Source organism: Nycticebus coucang, chromosome 19 (genome assembly GCF_027406575.1).
Source record: "Nycticebus coucang isolate mNycCou1 chromosome 19, mNycCou1.pri, whole genome shotgun sequence".
Classification (NCBI taxonomy): Eukaryota; Metazoa; Chordata; class Mammalia; order Primates; family Lorisidae; genus Nycticebus; species Nycticebus coucang.
In genome coordinates, this window is record NC_069798.1 from 49446769 (window position 1) to 49468934 (window position 22166).

The 22166-nt window shown below is 35.8% G+C and overlaps 1 protein-coding gene across 1 annotated transcript in view; it reads left to right on the top strand.

Annotated features, from left to right (window-relative positions):
• The window catches only part of DCC (DCC netrin 1 receptor), a 1249028-nt gene that overhangs the window by 946069 nt on the left and 280793 nt on the right, over positions 1–22166 (top strand). Inside the window, 3 exon segments of the mRNA XM_053571848.1 lie at positions 6230–6378; positions 7624–7762; positions 14897–14946. Coding sequence (XP_053427823.1) covers positions 6230–6378; positions 7624–7762; positions 14897–14946 — 338 coding nt within the window.

The following is a 22166-nucleotide window of genomic DNA, read 5'->3' on the forward strand; positions in this document are numbered from 1 at the left end:
TGATAGACCTGTGGACCCTACTCCTCTAAAAATATATGTATTGCTTTTGCAATGTATGTAAAATTTCAGGAGGTTCATGGATTCTTTTATGCTAATGTAATGACAGTTGTTATAAATAGAGTCGGGACAAGAAACCATACCATTTGACTATCATATATAATTAATCAATTGTAATTTATTAAACTGTGGTGGTGTATTTTCTTTCTTTCTTTCTCTCCCTCCCCCAACCTCCTTCCTACCTTCTATTCCCACCCCATTTCTCTCTCTATTACACACATTCTGCCTTCAGTATGATTATATGTAATTAATCATGCTTTAATAAAGATGTGGCTAAGTTTATATGCCATTTTGGGGGTTAATATACAATAATATTTCATTATAAAGTGCTCTGCTATAAATTCATATATGTAGTCATAAATTACTGTGCCCAGTGAAAATAGTGACATGTAATACATCTCATTTATTCCAACATAAGTATTTAATTTGTTCTTAGATACAGGTGTTATAATGAATTTTCACTGTAATACAATATTGAAATTTTAAAAAGGTACTTGGTTAGGTTGACATTGATTGATGAGTTACTTGCAAAGATTATGCATCTGTTCTGGTATCTTTCCATTCTTTGAAGAAATAGGTCACTTGAATGGAGATGCAGAGAAATTAGATGCAGTTTGCCACAAAATTATTGTCCGATTGAGGGGATCAGTGGGGACTATTAAAGACATCTTGGAAATGATGAGCAGTTAAGCCCATTAAACTTCTTGACTGACATACTAAAAAGTAATGGAATGAAAGGTTGAAGCTGTTACCAGTATTGATTTCACATCTAACTCCCATTGTTGAACATTTTTGAGTCTCTCTTTTATCTCTTTCTCTCTTGCAGCTCATATGCATAAAGTGTACCACATATGTAAAAGTGTATAAATCATACTTACCTGTACCTTATGTCTATACATTGAATAAATGCATAATGTATATGCATGAGCATCTATAATATACATATCTCCATAATGAACATGAACAATATATTATCCACATATACTTGTTAGAGCTATGCATGTTAAGGAGAAAACATTAGAGAATTCATGAATTTGAATTTAGAGCACAGTAAGAAAGAGTAAACATTTTAAAGGAAACATAAAGTTTGACACCAGTCAGAAATGCTACAAGAAGACTATCTCACAGGCAGGCTGACTTTTGGTCTAAATAATTATTTTAATGCATGAAGATGTCAAAATCGACCAGTACAATCAGATTAGAAAATAGATTTTTCCAAGATAGAAGAATTCATTGAAGGTAGGAAACAATTTAATAATGAAGAGCAATTTATTCTCAGAAAAGAGATAACTAGAAACTTCACATCAACAAAATGATGTTCTCATTTGGCTGGCAGTTGGTAAAAATGCATACCACTGTTTGTGGCTACTTGAAATCAGTGCAAGGAGGCTCCTTTCCACTAATGCCATCTATTATCACTACTGAAATTCTTCAGCAAGCACAAGCCTGTGTTTTCCCACTCGTGTTCAATGACCATTATCAAGGCAAAAGAATGCGAGTAGTAAACAGATAATGAGGGTTGGTACTACCATGTAATCTGACTCCAAATTAGGATACTCATGCTTGACGTTTTTCTCATCAGGAAAATTAAGGACCACCCACACACAGAAACACACACACAGTAGAACCTCTGTAAGTTGACCACCCAAGGGTCTGTAACAAACTGATCGACATACAGAGGTGGTTGATGTAAGGAACTAGGCCCACTGTACTGATACATACATGGGATGCATGTCTGGTCTATGAAAATTAGGCCAACTTAAGGAGGTGGTCAGTGTAGAGAGGGGGTCAATTATGGAGGTTCTACTATATCTATCTACTGTATATTTCTACTGTGTGTGTGTGTGTGTATAGACACACCGTATGAGGAAAACACTATTTCCTGATCACTTGTGTTCACAATGCTGAATCAACAAAATCAAATGGGTCAGACTACAGAGTATGTTTTAGGCTTCTGATTATGGTAACATTTGAAAATTGTATATGAAATCATTCATTGGACACAGGTGTACTGAGTACCTGCTATGTTTCAAGGTTGTGGAGGAGACAGTTGCTCTTGTTACTGAGGAAACTACATGGACTGTCAGACCTTTCTACCCAGACAGAGGCAGGGCCAGGACGTTAAGCAGCTGAGATGGGGCTTAGCAGGGAGGAGTGTGACCAAGAGTTTGCTTTTAGGGGTGTGTGGCTCTAAGCTGCAAGACATCTCTATCTTCAGTCTTCCTACAATGCCTGGTGGAAGTGTCACTGTGGTCAGCACATCTTGTTCCCACAAATTTTCAAGTTTTGTTGATTGTCAGAGTCATAGGCTGCTGTGCACACACTCTCTCCTAACGGTGAATAGCCCCTGCTTTTCTCGATGGCTCTCTCAGCTTGCTTTCCCACACTCCTATGGGTTTTACTCTGGGCAAACAAGTCACTTATAGCTTCTCTTCCCTGCCTCACTTGGAGCCTCAGAAAACTCTCCAAGTGGTGTGAGCACATCTCATGCTTCTTCCTTCTCTGCAAAGTTGGCTCCTACTGTGCACGTGACAGGTCAGGTGAGGTACACGCTCATTTCTTCTCCTTTGCCCCTCGAAACTTGGAGTCCATTTGAATCGTTCCTCAACCACCCCACTGAACTCTAGTCCCTGCCCTTCCCCTTGACACCCACTAGTCTCCCTGCCCTCTTGGAATAGTTCTGGAAAATCAGGCCTGAGCATTCATCTTCTCAATTAGTCCATTTTGCATTGTTATAAAGGAGATTCCTGGGACTGGGCAATTTATAAAGAAAAGAGCTTTATTTGACTTACCATTCTGTAGACTGTACAAGAAATGTGACACCACCATGGGCCTCTGGTGAGGGCTCAGGAGCTTCCAATCAAAGCAAAAGGCAAATGATAAGAAGCTGTGTCACATGGCACACTACAGAGCAAGAGGAGCAGGAGGTTCCAGGCCCTACTTAAACAACCAGCCCGCAGATCAACTATATAACAAAGTGAAAACTCACTCATTATCATGGGGTGGACACAATGCCATCTGTGAGCAATCCACTTTCGGGACCTGAATGCCTCCCACCAGGCCCCTGCATTCAATACTGGGGATCAGATTTCAGCAAGGTATCTGGAGGGGCCAAACCTCCGAACCATTAACACCCTCCTCACAGTTATTACATTGCACAGCAGGAGTGATGCCCTTGAAATTTGATCATTTTATTTATTTATTTTTAAGAGTTTTTTTAATCTACGATGTATCTTAGATGGGTACAGGAGAAACTTACTAAATGCAGAATACAAATGCCTACATACAGTAACTAAGAAAATGCCATGAAGGCTACGTTGAACAGTTTGATGAGAATATTTCAGATTGTATATGAAACCCGCATATTGTACCTCTTGATTGCACTAATGTACACAGCTATGACTTAACAATAAAAATAAATATTTAAATTTAAATAGACTTAGAGAGTACCAATGACAATTGTATTACATCGATGAATTGTATAGTAGAGAAATGTAGGCTTTTAATATACCTATCAGCTGACTAGTGTTCATTGTACATACATCACTACCAAAGTTTTGAGACAGACTGTGCTGTGGTCCATTATTTCACTTCTAAGAAACACAGTCAGCAGCATGCATTCTGATTCACCTGTGAAAGTTTTAATTTGCTTGGCTTAGTGGCGTTGCTGGGAAGGCTTCATTTGCTTTTATCCATATGGATTTTTTTTTCTTGATTTTTGTGTATCTCAAAAATTTTGTAATGATCCTCCTAGCCAATGGGTAATTTTTATCCCACACCCACGTCCCACCCTTTTGCTTCCGAGGCTCTATTGTCTATAAGTCACTGGGTGTGACTATGCATACTCATTACCTAGTTCTCACTTTAAGGGAGAACAGGCAAGATTTGGTTTTTGTTCCTGGGTTAGAATACTGGCCTTCACTGCCATCCAACTTGCTGCAAGTCATTATTTCATTCTTTGCAAGGCTGAGTAGTAGTCCATGCTGTATATATACCACTTTTCTTTACTAACTCATCAACTGGTAGGTACTTTGTGGCTGTGAAGTGAGATGTGAGAAACCCAACAGGTATAGGTGTCATTTTTTCTTAAAATAAGCTCTTCCCCTCTGGGAAGATCCCCAGTAGTGGACAGTGGACTGCTGGATCAAATGGTAGTTTTACTTTAGCTATTTGAGAAATTACACCCATGATGTGAATGGGATCTTGTGCCTCTGAATGTGATGCCCTGAGAAGAGAAAAAGACATGGCCAGAATGAGTAACATTGTATTGATTGAAAAATGACTAGTTCTTTTAAAAAATGACTAAATGATCTAAAAAGAGAAAGAGTGACTTTAGTACTGTTTCAGCTCACAGTAGCCTAAAGAGACGTGGCAATGATCCCTGACCTTACTTAGACTGGATCCTGAATGGGGGAACGCTGCATACACGGTGTTATTGGCCAGTGGGTACAATTACAATGCAAATGGTGATCAGGTACATGTGTTAACATTAAATTCACTGAATTTGATAACACTATTAATTTGTACAGTATTAATGTACACACTTATTCTTAAGGAAATATGCACTAAAGTATTTAGGGGTGAGTAGCTATGAGGTGTGCAAATTAATCTGATATATAATCTTTCCTTTGCTACACGTGTCTGTCTCTATACCCACACACACATTTCAGATTGATAACAACAGGTAAATCTGGAATCCTGACTGTTCAATGTATTATTCTCATTCTTAAAATTTTCTTTTTGTATAAAATTACTTACCATTTAAGTTTTTAAAAGCATGTTTAAAAATATCGTTGGTTAACATGAAAAGAATGCAAAGTTTAAGAATAGGGATTTTCAAAATTTGGGGAGAACTATGTGAAGATGGCATAAAGTACATGTTTCTGACATGGATATATGTTTTCCAAATGAATCTAGTACTGCTGCCATCAGGAAACTGGGTTTCCTGGGAGAAATTCTGCCAAATGATACAAAGACAGGCTGCTGGGTTCCAGGCTGATCTCATAAGACTATTAGCTGTCATGCTAGCCCATGTTTTTTAGGCTGTTTGGCTGTGGAAGTTCAAACTCACAGGATGGTATTTTTTGAGGCCTGCAATGTGTGTCTGTCTACAGCTGGGGAGAACACAGACAGTGTTTTAATATGGCTGTAGTTACACTTGCAGTGATGAGCCCAAGTATTTATTTTAGTTACTGATAATACTATTTATTTTAGTTACTGATAATATGGCCGTGACATCTATCATTTGCAAACCACATACAGGTATTTCCATTTAGGCCCAGACACACAAATACAATATTAGGGACAAATTCATAATTAGCCAAGAGTGAAAAATTAAAGCTCCCCTTCACTCATTTGCATCTAAACCTGACCTGACCCCATGCAAGGCTATTCTCAGTCTTTAATAATCTATTTGATAACAAGATGCTTCCACAGACCCCACTAGGGGGGTCACATAAGACACTGCATGCACCAAGTTTCCTTTCTAAAATCTGAAAATTACTGGACCCTGAAATATCCCTGGACACAAGTGTTTGCATTTGAGTGATTGTGGACCCATGCTAATTTCATTAACAAGCAATTTACTTATTCTTGATTAAATAAAATGACAGTTACGACAGAACACGGAATACTAGAAAGTGCAATTAAACATGAAATCCTAAAGCTTATTTAAAGGACCCAGAATTGGGTAAGATTTTAAAATGCTGATTTAAATACAGATAATGTAGTGAATGATATCCATAGCTCTGCTATCCATTTGAATGATAAGTAGAACCATAATGGACACATACTCGAATTATATTTTCTCTTTTCCTCCCGCAGTTATTAGCAATACACAGGCAAACACATACTGGCGTGGTGAAAAATTTTCTAGACTAGGCATTTAGTCTAGATTCAGAATGCCACTCCTTTTGCCATTGTCCTGGTCACTTACACTGTTTGACCGGTTTCTTTAACTGTAAAATGAGACAAATAATTTTGACCATCCTTTCTTCTGAATTTTAAAATGAAATGATTCAAAAACTTTTTAATTTTATTTCTCTATTTCTCTGTTCTATATGGTTCTAAAAATAGTGCGCACAACTCTAATACCTTGAACACTAACAGATGGGATTGTGTTTGTTTTGAGAAAGGGAATCTTCTTATCACAACCAATTTCTTTTGTATGCAGTGCAAGTTCCAGGGCCCGTAGAAAGCCTGCAAGCTGTATCTACCTCACCTACCTCAATTCTCATTACCTGGGAACCCCCTGCCTATGCAAATGGTCCAGTCCAAGGTTACAGATTGTTCTGCACTGAGGTGTCCACGGGCAAAGAACAGGTAGGTAAAGGAATGGACTGCAATGCTTCCCTCTGTTGCAGAGCTGCACAGCCAGAAAAACAGGAGACCTATGAGCTCTTGATCCAGCCCGTGCTTTGCACGGTCAGTGAATAGCTGATTAGTTTCAAAGCACTTGCTATCGGAAACTTTAAACAATTAAATTGAATTCTGGTGGTGAGATAGGCAAATGAGCAATGAGGTGAAGGCAGTTGACAAGATGCCAATTTGGGGTCTAAGCGTGCAGCAGCCTGAGCCAGTGAGGGTAACTGCGTTTGTACTAATTCAACTGGTCCCAGAGTTCTTACCGCACGTTGTGAAGGTCGCCAGGCATAGGATGTCATCATGTTTCCACAGAAACTGCATGCCTGGGATTTTTTTATTTAAAAAAAAATATTTGCCACAGTCACATTGACAGTTCCAGTCCAGTCTCAAGTAATTATATCATCAAATAATCATTGCAGGAGCGCCTCCTATGTAATTGTGGCTTTTTGTTGTTGTTGCCCACCTTACTATTTGTATCTCTTGTTTTTCAACTTTCTCTTCAATACATTGATTGTTCTATATCTTTAACTATACAAGAATGCATTTTACCAGCCCATTTAAATAACTTTAAAAACAGTGTCACTCAAGAGAGATGTTGAGTGTTGAGAGCTGACCTCATTGAACTTCACTGCAACTGTGAAGTGGGGACACAGTTTCAACCCGTCCCACAGCATTTGGAGAGATAAAAATGTGAACTATGATGATGCGACTGCACTCTAGCCTGGGCAGTAGGGCAAGACCCTGCCCCCTAAAATAACTATGGCCAGGTATCTGCCAGGTTCAAGAGCTGTGGGTATATCTTGGCAGGGAAAGAATGAAACCTGTTGTTCTTGGTACATTAGTCCATCTGGGGGATAGAAGCAAATCTCTGTTCCCATAGATTTATAAGATGCCTCTGCCTGTCAGAGTTTTGGTGTGGGCAGAGTAACAACACAAATCAGTCAATATATTGGGTAGTGTTAAACTAATTGGAACTTAATGACTACAAAACAGCATGTGCTGCCTTAACAAGGAGTGTACAGAGTACTCTGGGCTCCAGTGGGGGAGGAGGGTCTGTGTCACATGTTAGATTTTACAACTCATTATAAAGCCAGAGTTAGTTCTGTAAGAGTCTAATATCCAAATCCCCGATGACACAGAATGCCTGCCATTTCTCCTGTAATGTGCTCCCTTAATAACACTTTTGGTGTTTTATCTTTCCAGAATATAGAAGTTGATGGATTATCTTATAAACTGGAAGGCCTGAAAAAATTCACAGAATATAATCTTCGATTCTTAGCTTATAATCGCTATGGCCCAGGAGTATCTACTGATGATATAACAGTGGTTACACTTTCTGATGGTAAGTTACAAATAGCAAAACTCCATTCACGCATTGGTTATAATAATTAAGTACTATTGCGTTTATGTCATCGATTCAATTTTCAAGGCTTCCTAAGTAATATTTTGTGGAATATATGAGCATAAACTAGAAATACAGCTAGTTCATTTATGCTTCCTATTACAGACAAATTTAAACTTTCTTTTTTTCTCATTTTTTAAATTAAATCATAAAGAGGTAGATCATGTATACATTAATGCATTTATGGGATACAATGTGCTGATTTCATATACAATTTGGAATGCTTACATCATACTGGTTAATATATCCCTCTCCTCATTTACTTAATTATTGTGTTAAGACATTTATATTCTATACTTAATAGTTCGGACATGTACTCTTACAATATGCACCATAGGTGTGATCCCACCATTCACCCTAAACTTTCTATCAAGGTAATCCTCTGAGTTGGTATGCAATAATAGATAATCCTCAAAGTGACTTCTGCCTACAAGTTCAAATTATTTTGTGTGTGTGTCTTTATTCATATAAGTTCTCTAACAAACATGTGTATGTGTGTGGACTATAGATGAGTTCTTTTATTTCTCCTAAAAGGATGCATGTGATTGAAAAGTGTAAATGATAGATAAGCCCTCTATACGTACCTCTTGATTTGAAAATATTTCATAAAGACTTAGGCCAAATAGTTCACCATTGAAAATATTAAAACTGAACATGAAGATGTATACTTTTAGTTGTATTTTCTGTAACAAATGAGATGAGTTTTTCTGTAACAAAAAAGATGAGACATATTTGTAAAAAAAAAAAAAAAAAAAACATAGAAGAACCTTAACAAAGGGAATGAATTTGACCTAGTGGTAACAGAAACCAAAGATCTAAGAAATGGTTAGTAATGAAAGGTTGGGGAATTTGATAACAAGTGAAAATGAAATAAAACAAGAATATGGGATGTGGGCCATTGAAAATGCAGGCAGGTGCGGAAGTGCCAAGATGATCTCCACGGATATTAACAAAGCAATGAGCTAGCCCTTCTCAGCAATGGTTTCCAGGTTGTATGTTTAATTCTATAAACTATAGATCTTTTGAATTAAAAAAATGATTTTAGCTTGTGATTCCTTGACACATCCATCATTCTATAATCTGGGAAAATATCCATGTGTTTACTTCACACAATATCAATGGAATGGGGAAGGACGTGCCTGTTATAAAGGACAGGGCAAAGAGAACACGGGAGGAAGGCTCATTTGCAGTTTTGACTTTAAAGAATGGATTTTATATGTAATACCCTTCAGTATCATTTTTAATGCGATTCTTGTGCCCATCCGTCTGATTCTGTTATTGAAGACAGAACAGAATATTTATTGGCAGAATAAATTACTTCACAACTTATAATTATAAAAATAAAAGAAAAACAAATGAAAGTGAATATTTTACATAATTTATGTAGATTTCATTCACATTCTGAACTGTAATACTGTGGCCTTATTCTCCACGTTGGTTTTAAATGTCATAAGTGAGAAAGATAGATTATTATTCATTAGCCCAAGAATTATCTTCTGGAAGGGTTGCAACGTTTGGACTTAGAAAATGCCTGTCACTGAAAAATAAAAAGATTTCATGACCTTAACCCCAATAAACATCACTGTGCCGAGGACACCAAATTCCCTCTATCATATGCATTTGATAGGAAAAGGCATCAACTTCCTGGGGCCCGTGGAGTTGGGTTTCCTGACCTTGTCTGCATTCATCTTTACAATCAACTCATCCCTTTTAATTTCCAATAAAAATCTGCACTTTTGGCTTCCATCTCTTTATTACCGTGTCCCTTTCTGTCTGCTTCAATCAAATGTCTCCTCTCAACTGAAGCTGTTCATGTTGAGGTCAGATATGAGATTTATTTGTGTTTAATCACATTTAAATAGTTACCTGCTTCCTGGCCTTCAGTCATTTGTGGAGTGCTCTTCTGCTTTGACTTTTTGGGTATTGCAGAGGTGGATGTTGTGAAAACTAAACAGGGTGATCCAGGCAAGCACTTAAAACTCCTCATGATATATCATGAGTGTTTAAGTGTTTAATAAATACCATATTTAAACACTCTTGTTTAAGTGTTTAATAAATACCATATCTTCCAATGTGTACCTTGCTTTGTCTCATTGTATTAATATCACATGCTCCTAATTATGGCAGATGGTATCATAGTCATCTTTGTATTCCCCTTAACTGAATAAATGTTTATTGGATTTATCAGGCTGTATAAATGTTTGTATATAAGGGACTGATCTTTAGGACTTCCATGTGTGGGGTTAACTTGACATATGATATAATTAGACACATGTCTTAATGTGTCTGTGGCTCAAAGAAAATCATAATTCTTATCATGTCAGAGGCATCCTTCCCACAATAATTTATATTGGAGCATAGAAAAATCAAAACAGCAACAATTAAATGTAAATAACTTATTTCCTGAATTTGTTATTCCAGTCTTTTTTCCATATTCTGCTAGGATGCATGTTTGTAATGATCATTATCCAGATGAGCTGCCATCTCTGACTTAACCCTGATTTAATTGTTTCCCTGGGTAGAAACAAGAACTTTCTTTTTTTTAATTTTTTTTTATTAGTATTAGATCATAGCTGTGTACAGTAATACGATCATGGGGCACCATACACTGGTTTTATAAACAGTTTGACACATTTTCATCACACTGGTTAACATAGCATTCCTGGCATTTTCTTAGTTATTATGTTAAGACAATCATATTCTGCATTCACAAAGTTTCACATGTACCCTTGTAAGATGCACCGCAGGTGTAATCCCACCAATCACCCTCCCTCTGCCCAACCTTCCCCCTTCCTTCTTTCCCTCTCCCCCTTCCCCATATTCTTAGGTTATAACTGGGTTTTAGCTTTCCTATGAAAGCCATAAATTAGTTTCATAGTAGGGCTGAGTACATTGGATACTTTTTCTTTCATTCTTGAGATACTTTACTAAGAAGAATATGTTCCAGCTCCATCCATGTAAACATGAAAGAGGTAAAGTCTCCATCTTTCTTTAAGGCTGCGTAATATTCCATGGTGTAATAAATTGTGGTATATGAAACAAGAACTTTCATTCAAATTCCTCCTCCTAGTGTACTATTGGTTTCAACGACTCGCTTTTTCACACGACTGAGATTATAGAGCCTTTGATCAAAATAACTGGTTTTGCCAGTTTGTTCCAAAGTAATTTCTCCTCAACTGGTTGGCATGGGTATGTTATTCACAACTTTATGAATTAATTAATAATTTTAAGTGTCCGTGCTGGTTTACCCTGTGTCCAAAAGTGGAAGGAACCAATTCCTTAGGTAATGTAACTATGAGTTTGTTACTGTTACCATTGTTATCAGTTATATTTGCTACTAGTCTAAGAGGCTGATTTAAGTACTTTGCATTAACCTTTTATCCCTACAATACTATAATTTTTTCTACTTTATAGGTGGCAAAAGTAAGGTACAAACAAGTGGCAAAAGCTAGTAAGCCACAGAGCCAGGCCACGTAAGCTGGTGAGTCAAGAGGCAGGATTTGATGTGGAAACATAAGTTTTTCTCATTTTATGATAAAATATCCTTAAAAATGCTTATAATTATTTTGTTCCATAAGTTGTATGTGTGCAACAGCACACATTGGCTGAGGGGAGGAATTCGAGTGCCTGGACTTAACGGAAATTCACCCACGAATGTGAACCCTTGATGTGCCCTGCAGAATTCCTCACCACCCTGTTTCACACCAGCATCCTCCACCATAATTTAAGGGACTTTCCAGCCCCACCTTAAATTGACTTTAATGGACCTATTTCATATTTTGAATAGAGAAGTGTCCTTTGCCCTTTGCCTCATGAAACAAGACATCTTGGGAAGACAAAAACACAGATAGATGTGAGTTCCCTTTACTATCACCAGCCATCTAATCCTAACTGTTATGTCTACTTATCTCTAAATAATATGGAGATTGATAGTGAGGAAGAAGGTCTCAGGATTGATAACTCAAAATACTGCAGAATTTTTTCTTTACTTTCCTCTCTGATATGGCAAGAATAGCCAGTGTGGTGTCAGTGACAAAAAAGAAATTTATATTGTAAAAAAAAATAGGCAAAATACATTAACACTGTTGTTATAAGAACCCGTAGTATTTTATTATACTGCCTTTTAATTCTTAATACAGAAAATAACTCTGATGCTTCTAAAAGTGTGGTAGTCGAATCAACCCTGGCGATCAATGGGATGACAGATGTCCCAGCCAGATCGCCCTCAGTTATAACCTAAGAAAAGGGGGAAGGGGGAAAGGAGGGGTGGGAGGGGGAGGATGGGCGGAGGGAGGGTGATTGGTGGGATTACACCTATGGTGCATCTTACAAGGGTACATGTGAAACTTAGTAAATGTAGAATGTAAATGTCTTAACACAATAGCTAAGAAAATGCCAGAAAGGCTATGTTAACCAGTGTGATGAAAATGTATCAAATGGTCTGTGAAACCAGTGTATGGTGCCCCATGATCGCATTAATGTACACAGTTATGATTTACTAATAAAAAATAATAATAACAAAAATAAAAATGCGGTAGTCATAGAAAGAAGAACCCATGTTTAACTTTCCTCTTGGTATATTCTTGGGTTTCTGGAAATAAGATGTTAAATATTGTTTATAAACTTTAATAGAAATGACATTTGAGGTTTGCATATCACCTAGCACAGTTGTGTAGAGCAAAACTTACCAAATTTAATTTACTTTCTCCCTCCTCCAAATCACTTATCATAAATTTAGCTAGTGTTACTGAAATTACGTTTTGCTACTATTTAATTGGTCAAAGAGTGGGCATGATATGATTGGAAACATATAACATGCTATGTATAATCATAATATTTTAGATATAAACTAGAAAGTTTTTCAAAGTTTAACAAGTGACTCATTAACATTTAATATTAAGTTATCCTTTCCATGGCTATTGAAAGGTAATATTTTTCAGAAGTTTATGACATTATCTGAAATAGAGCATGCCATACCTCAACTGATACTTCAGTTAAAATAATGTTGCAATTTATACCTCAATAGGCATAATACTTATGATTAAATAAATTAAAATGAATAAATTAATAATGCATTTGCAATTTATACTTTATTTTAAAAAATAAAATTGGAAAACCAAACAAAAATTGTGGCCAAACCCTGAAAAGAGTTTTTGTTATACCTTATAAACTTTGTTTGTTGGATGAATGAATTATTTCTTCATTCAACAGCTATTTACAGGGTATATATATCACATGCCTTATGCTCTTGATACTGGTGATACTGCATCAAAATGAGCAAAAATCCTTATCTCTATAAGGGTTTAATTCTGTATTTAATATTCTGTATTTAATAACAGAAGCATGAATGTAGAAGTTTAAATATAAAAATATTTTCTACATTATGAATCTTTTTGAAAGAATACTTGTTGATTTAATTCATTAAAACCAAGCTACATTGGTGATGCCTGTGGCTCAGCGGTGAGGGTGCCAGCCACATATACCCAGGCTGGTGGGTTTGAAGTAGGCCAGGGCCTGCCAAACAATTATAACAACTGCAGCAAAAAATTAACTGGGGGTGTGATGGTCGCCTATAGTCCCAGCTACTTGGGAGGCTGAGGCAAGGGAATCATTTAAGCCCAAGAGGTGGAGGTTGCTGTGAGCTATGAGCTGTGACGCCATGGCACTCTACCTAGGGCGATATAGTGAGACTTAGGCTCAAAAACAAAACAAAAAAAAAAAACAAGCTACATTGCCTATAACTTTTATCAGGCACTAAGTTCAAAATCAAAACAAAATAAATAAATGCATTTTTCATCATGTCCAGAAAGATCCAGGAGCTACTTCATAAGTTAAGTATTCATTTGCTTATTCTGTCCTTGATCCAGTAAATATTAATTGAATGTCAGCTTGAAGGATAAAAAGATTGATCAGACATATATCATGCTTTCATGGTGATTACTTTTCAGAAGATAAAATCAGAGTAGTTCATACATAAATTTAGGGTAAAATACAAGTACCCTATAGAAAAACATAGATTTTTGTCCAAATTCAAATAAAAGAAAGAAAAACATGACCAAAAATGACTCTAAACTTTCTTTAAGATGCCTGAGAATATATCTTTTCTATTAAATTCATCAGTTTATCAGGACCAAAGATAGGGGCTAATCATTTTGTAGATTAATTTGTGTTAAGAATTTATTGAACTCTGCTTCTATTCCTATTGTGGGGCTGAAAGTGTGTGTGAGTGGTTGTTTGTTTGTTTGCTTGTTTGTTTTATGATTCCTCTCAGAGATCTAGACCAGTCCCTGACACATAACAGCCATTCAATGAATGACTCCTATGATAGAATATTCACTTTTTTGATATAGTAAATATTCCTTACATGTATTAAAGGAAAACTGTATAGGTTCTTCCATCTTCTATAAAGAAGAGAGTAATAAACATGCAGGCAAGAGAAATTGAAAGCTGTATCTAGAAAATCTACAAAGAAAAATAAACTGCTTATTAGTTAATAGAATTGAGTGAGGGAATGTTATTTCATAACCTGATTGCATCTATGATACACAGGTTTAATTACAAACTGATAAAAAAGAAAAGGAACTATTTCTTCTTTTCACTTTTTAAGATTGTACTGAAGGGGTTAAGCATCCTGGGTGGGTGACCATTAGAATGACATATTGCATCATTAAACTATACAGATCCTGAAATGCATAATATTTTAAGCCTTTAGACCCAATCTAGGAAATCTCTTGTGTGTTTTTATTAGTTTCTTTGGGAGGTTATCACAAGGAAGCTGTAATTAAATATGGTGGTATTTGGTATCACAGCAGGTGCACTCTTGCCTAAGAGTTTTGGGGGCTTCTTAGATGGATAACTTCCTAGCCCACCAAGACAGAAAAAAAAATAAATAAACCAGTACTGTTATTTTTAATCTCTGCAAGAAGATTTTGATGTGCCACTTGGGTTAGCCTACCTAATTATTATTATTATTATAAACTATGAAAAAGACACATTTTCTCTTTTCAAAAGTGGGTTGGAGATTCTTTTTCAAGACTTTGGCAATAACTGTCACACTTTCTTTGATTCCTGTAGTGCCAAGTTCTCCACCTCAGAACGTCTCCCTGGAAGTGGTCAATTCGAGGGTAAGTTGGCTAAATGTTCCCTAATTCATACCTACCATTCATTCACACAACCTCCACTCACCTACCTGTCAGCTTGACTACAGGATGGTGGCCTCCGTGTGAGGAAATGTTCTGTAACAACAAAGTGAGTCGAGTTGATTCCACATCCTCTTCCATCAGACTTAAACAAATTAAATGAGGCATTTGTTTACTTCTAGCACATTTGATTTTAGACATGTTATAATGGTCAAAGGGGACCCTATCAGGAAACAAAGATGTCTTTTTTTTCTGTACTCACATGTATATTACTCTGGTAGTGTGCTAAACGGACCCATTGAAAAAGGCAGGATAAAGAAAGGATTTGTTTCCTAACATATTAATTCGAATTTAGGATTCCATCATTATCTCTTTTCTTCCCTTATCGATATAAGTCATTGAAGGCCATTCTTTAAAGCCCAATTAAGTTAAATGTATGTGACAGTGTTACATAGTCATTCTTACTTTCCCTAGAAAGCCTGGAAAGTTGCTATGACTTTAAAAAGCACTTAACTTAAGCTAAGTACAGCTGAAGATAAGTAGCCTAATGAAATCAGTTTGCTGGAGACTTGCCATTATTTCCAGTGTGTCTCAGGGTTAAAAATAAACCAGAGCCACCTGGCAGAGTGGAACAAGCAAGGATTGGTCTGGCTTGACCCTGTCATCAGCCGGCTGTGTGCACTCTGGGAGAGCATTTCACTATGCCTGGGCCTCTTCTTACCTTTCAAGGCAAGCAATTGGCTTAAATGCTTTCTAAACTCAAGAAGACAGCCGGGAAATTATATGGGTCTTAGAGACACATTCTGGGTTTTAATTCTAGCTTTCCTTTCTCATAATTGTATGTGGTCTTAGAAAAGTTTTTAACCTCACCAGATTTCTTTATTCAAATAGTGTCAGTGTTAATGATTTTTTTTTATTGGCTTATCTTGAAAAAAAATGATAATACAGTATATTCAATGCTTTCAAATTAGCAGCCGTAGTGATTATCGCAAAACTCTATGATGAAGCCATATTTTGTGAAATTGATTGGGTTTGTCTCACTCAAATGAATTTATCTTCTGAAGCTTGTGGAATGTTTCTGAAATTGTTATCCTCTTTCATTTGTAGGCACAATGTTGGATAAGAACTAGTAAAACAAATATAAAGTTAAAACAATTGAATTTAGGGAGAAAAAAGAACTACAGGAAAATAATCTGAAATTAGCATAGCCCTAAAAAAGATTTTTTTTATCTGCACCAACATTGTTTTGTAGATGCCCCACTCAACCTAAGAGACTGTCAAGCCAAAGTCAAGTAGATTTTTACGATTATTTATGTTGTTAAGGAATGAAATTCAGAAAACATACTGTTGTGTCTCTTTTTTAAAGAATCAGGTCATTAGAATCTTCACTTACGTCGTATGTTTCCTCGAGGAAATGACATGGAATTTGATACATGTACAAGCTGTTTTGTGTTTGTGTGATTCTATCCTTTAAAAGTGTACTTCCAGCAAAAGATGAATGTTTTCTTCTAACATGTAAATAAGTCACCATGGAATGACCCTGGATACTAACTGTATTTGAATATGGATTTACAATCTTCCTCAAGAGGGAATCCCTGGATTGCAAAATTGACTTTTTCAAGTGATTTATAGATATGGATACAAATCTCACATTCCATATTCTTCTATAATATTCAGCAAGAAAATATTACACAAACACTTCTGTCCTATTCCTCCTGTAGCTGATCTCTGGAACTGCTAGAAAATTTAAATTGTTCACTGGTTTTCCAGAATGAGTATGTCAAGCCCCGCCACTGGGGAGTCTCTTATTCTCTCACTGTCTCTTCCTCTCTGCTGTCTTACTTTCTAATTTCTAAGGATATGTGAATTATAAATATTTTTCTTAGATTATTATCCAGAGGAAAGAAACTGGATGATCAAAACAGTGTTTTATCCATTTTCAATTTGTTGATTTGGTGAGAGGCAAAAATAATATTCTATTTTGATATTCTCCGTTTGACATAAAGGAAGAGTTTTCAAATATATTATTTATCCCTGACTATTAGCATTTCAAGGAACAAACTATGTAAAAAAAGAAACATTAAAGCTGAATAAGTTTTTTTTTTTTTTTAACTAATAGAATTACAAGTTTGTATGTTATTTATTTTCCTTGGGATTATTTTTTTGAGCAAAAAAGGAACAGAGTTACATTTTATTTTTTTATCATTATTATTATTTTTGTTTTTGAGACAGAGTCTCACTTTGTCACACTGAGAAGAGTGCTGTGGCATCATAGCTCACAACAACCTCAAGCTAAAGGAATCCTCTTGCCCCAATCTATTGAGTGGCTAGGACTACAGGTGCCCACCACCATGCCCGGCTACTTTTTAGAGATAGGATCTTATTCTTGCTTAAGGCTGATCTGGAACTTGTGAGCTCAAGCAATCCATCTGCCTTGGCTTCCCAGAGTGCTAAGATTATAGGTGTGAACCACCATACCCAGCCCAGAGTCATATTTTAAAATTTGATTCTGTGTCATACTTAAAAGTATAGGGCATAATTTATTGCTTTGACAATCAATGAAGAAATTTGGTCCCACTGATATTTTTACAGAAATACAACTAGAATTTCTATAGTTAGAACTGAGAGGTCATTTAAACTATAAAATGATAATTTGTGGGTACTTAGTTAAGGTCAAGGCCCCCTACAAGCTAATTGGATTCAGAAATCATGTTCTGGACTATTCAAACAGAGAGGTCCTTCTACATTTAGACAATAGAGCTTAAGGACATTCTCTCACTATATAATTCCTAAAAACTCCAGAGTGGATTACCTTTACACAGCTGTAATAACAAATCCCTTTATACACACTAACTGTGATCACAAATTTTGTATTGAAATAATGGTTTGACCTATACATACTATATGTCAGGTGATAATAGATTATGATGAGACATATTTCACATACTTGTAAATTTCTTTACAAGAAATAACACCTTCCCAGGGGGAAAAAAATAACAGTTTATTTACAGTATGGATTTTAAAATGTGACTATGTTTAAGAAAACCTTCTTACAAAGATAATTTTGCTTAAGATTTTACTTTTAAACTCAGTTATTATTTAAGTAAATTACAGGTGTGAACTTCCGTAATTACTGTGTAATAACTAATATTACAACTAATTAGTATGTCGGGGCCCTCATTTGGCAGCCCAATTGCAGGTTTGGCTGGGCAGGGAAAGGACTAATGCATCAAGGCTGCAGGGGCCGGGTCCAGGGAAGGGCCACCAGGATGTCTGTTTCCCTCCTGCTTTTTCTGCAAGGAGAGTTGTTAATGCAGGAGGGTGCTAGGGAAAAGCATTGGTGACTCTGAAAGGCCAGGGATCTCGCCTGCTGAGGACAGCAGCTATAAGGAGGCAGTGGGGGAAGAGGTGCTCTCAGAAAGAAGTGAGCTTCTCTGTAGAGAGGTGATTAGGAGCCTCCCACTGGAGGTTGCAAATGACGAAGGGCGGAACAGGTATGTTGTATGAAGTCATAGGCCTCAGATGGCCCATGAAGAAAAGTCCTGTGCCTCCCTAAATCATCCTAAATTCTTCATAAAGTAGACTTTGGCCTTTCAGTATCTGGACCCAGACCTCTTACAAAAGTGATGTTTTTAAATTGGATTTAATGTAGAGAAAAAGGACATCTAGGAGACCTCAGTGATTACCTTTATGTAATGATTGATTAGAAACTGCACTTGCTTACTAATGGACATTTTAAATAAAATAATGTTTACACTAACACACTTGACACTGATATATGTACTCGCTGATACAGCATTTCTGCTTTAGCAGATTACCTGCCCTAATTATCCATCAGTTCAATGGCAGTTGAAATAGACATAAATATCTCATATTTATTATAGTTATTGATCCATTTATTGATTCATTACATGATTGTTCTTTGAGAGGAGATAATGTCCAGGCAGCTGTGATTAAAAGTTTTAAGAGAGGGTGTGGATAAGGAGCATAACTGTTTTATAAGAAAAGCGATGTTCCCTCTTAGTTCTTACAGTTTTGTCTTTCTGTCGAGAATGTGTAGAAAGGACTACATATAAAGTTTTACATTCTGTTAAAATCAGATAATACATAGTAATTTGTGAGACCCCCCCCAAATAAAACTATGCCTAGTGTATAAGTTGGGTAGAATCCATCTTCAGATATCTGCTAATCTGTGTACATATTTATTAAACACTTTTTTATTGTGGTAATATACACTTACATAAAATTTACCATTTTTAACTATTTTTAAATGTACAGATTTATGGTGATAAGCACATTCCACCTTCCTTGTTGACAACATTTTTGATCTTCCCAAACTGAAGATTCTACCTTCAGTATCCTGACTTACTTTACAAAAGAGCAGGAAGGCAACTCTAACAAACAAGCAAACAAACATCACCAATAAAAAAGGATTGACTTTTCACTTCATTTTAATTGAGAAATAATATATTTTTAAAGTTTTTTATTCTCACTTCCATTGAGAATTAAAGAATTTAATCCACAATAGAGGTCAAGCATATAGGCAGCTGCTTTAATTGGTTGTGAAGAAATGCTTCCTTTTTGATTATTGTTAGTGCTTTTGGAATACTTCTGTTCTGAAGCCCCACATTTATATATTATTTTTAGAAAACCTACTGGTAAAGCCAACTGTCATATTTAGTAATAAGAAACCAGGACTATATGCATGAGGTTGTTCTGGAGTAATTCTAAAAACATAATTTTTTTCCCACAAGCATCACTCTTCTATTGCATGACAATTTAATTGATAGCTCCTAACTGGGTGGTAAATTGATCCTTTGACTTTTTTGAAAGTTCCAAAACGCCAATAGTTTCTGCCTTTCTTTCAGTGAAATATTAGTTAATGAGTAAAGATTAACTGTGAATAGGAAGCATCATAAAATATTTAAAAATTTAGATAACCCATTTATAAATAATATAACTATATATGCCAATTTAAATGCATTCTGCAAAGAAGTTGAATAAGAAGATACTCTGAAAATTCAATGCATATCCTTGTGTGACACTGTCCCAGATTTTCTTGGAGAAGTTTTGCCTAAAAGCTATTCCAGAGAATACTTGTTTTGTGGAACTTCCCCAGGGAACGATGTTGCAATGTTTTAAAAGTTTTTGAGCAAGATGTGAAGTTTCCTATCGGAGATACTAGACACTCAGAAATATTTGCTTAATTCACCTTTATTTGTTTAATTTTTCTCAAATTATTTTTGTTCTACAAAAAAAAAATGCTTTTAGGTAAAATACTTTAAAACTTTTCAGAGTTCCTGTTGTTAATATTGTCATATACATTCCAATTAGGAATAATGTACTTCATACATTGAGCAACCTTACCTCCCCAAAGTATATTCTTATCTGAATTAATTTAAAGTAAAAATATAAATCAAGTGAAAAAAAAAAAGAGGAGACAGATTTATATTTATGGAAAGCTAGAAGAGGACCAAGGAATAGTCATTATAAAGTGCCTTTGTGTATAAATGTACAGTAGAGAATTAAGAACTCTCTATGACATCTATTACGAGATAGCATAAGTTAGAGGCATGATTAAATCTCCGTGTCGATATGAACATTTCCATAATGTAAACAGGACCTGGAAAGACATTTTCTATAATTTTCCCATCTTTCATCTTTCAAGTACATAAAACACATTAGTTTTTGCTATTGTGTGTTTTAAAGCTGTCGTACTATGGTCCTTCCAAATTTATTATAACCACTGCCGTTACTATAGTTGCACAAAGAATTTTAACAAAGAGATTGAAATATGTGATAGACTATCATTCTCTTTTGAGTTCCAGTCTTACTTTAATATCACCTTTTAATTCATACTTCATCACACACATTTCTAATGGCTCCATTTTTGGTTGGCTCTGAAGGTAAATCTCATGTTAGCCTTTCCGTGAAGTTTAATGAGATTTCCCTCAAGTCATACATTTTTGAAAAGTGGGAGGTTTAATAAAGGGCTTAAATTAAATGAACCTAGGTCTAGTGATAAGGTCTCTGATTTTAATTTAGTTCATGGAAGTTGCCCTTATGGTTGGAATAGTTGACGAGTTATGAATAGGTTCAGTCCTACCAGAAGGTAAAAGCACTTGCTAACTATGTGATTTGATTTTAGAGATATTGAAACATTCTCCTATATGAAAAACTTTTATTTATTAGCATAGTTTTGAATATTAGTCGTATTAGAAAATAGGTGTTAAAAATGCATGTATTTTATCTGGAAGCTTTAACCGGACTAGCCTAAGTTATTGTAACCACTATTCTTTTTTAAACTATTTATTTATTTATTTTATTTCAGAATATTAAGGGATATACATGTTTTGTTTATGTACTTTGTTTTTGTACAGAGTGAGTCAAAGTTACATTAATGACATACATTCAGTGAGTCCCTATTCATAATAATGGCAGTAACTAACTTTTTCATTGTGTTGAACAATTAAAACAGTATTTTATTTACTCTTCGTAAGAATCTTATAAGTTAAGTAATGTTAAAAAAATTATTGGAATACCAATTTCAAGCTATGCTTATTGTTAGAAAAATTATAATAAAGGCAATCAAGTGATCTTCTTTTCTGGAGCTTACTTTTACTCTAGCACATGGAATAGACTTATAAACAAATAAATGAATGAAGAAAATTCAGCACAGTAATATGATAAACACTGGCTTTGAGTACTCAATTTAGATCAGATTGGCAGGAAAGGGCTTTTAAGGAGATGACACTTGAGCTGAGACATGAAGGAAAAGGCACCTGCTTTGTGCCCACTCAGAATAAAGCATTCCAAGTACAGCCAACAACTAGTACAGAAGCTTTGAGGAGGGAATTATCTTTGCATGATTATGAAGCTGAAGTGACAATATGAATCAATCCTGAATTACTGGGTTGGGGCCAGATCACCTGGGGCTTTGAAGACATGGTAGAAGTTGGGATTTCATTCTATGGATGATGGAAAGAGTTTTGAAAGGGGAATGATTAGATTGATCTTTTCAGAGGATCACAGTGGCTACTGTGGGAAAAATTATCAGTAAATGAAACAAAGGAGAAGTAGGAAGAGCAGTTAGGAGGCAACTGAGCACAACTTGTAAGATGGTTGCAGCAGGAGCCTAGGAGTCATAAAAGGACGTGGAGAGAGGAGTGGAAAAATGAGGACTGTGTGTTGGATCTGGAATCAGC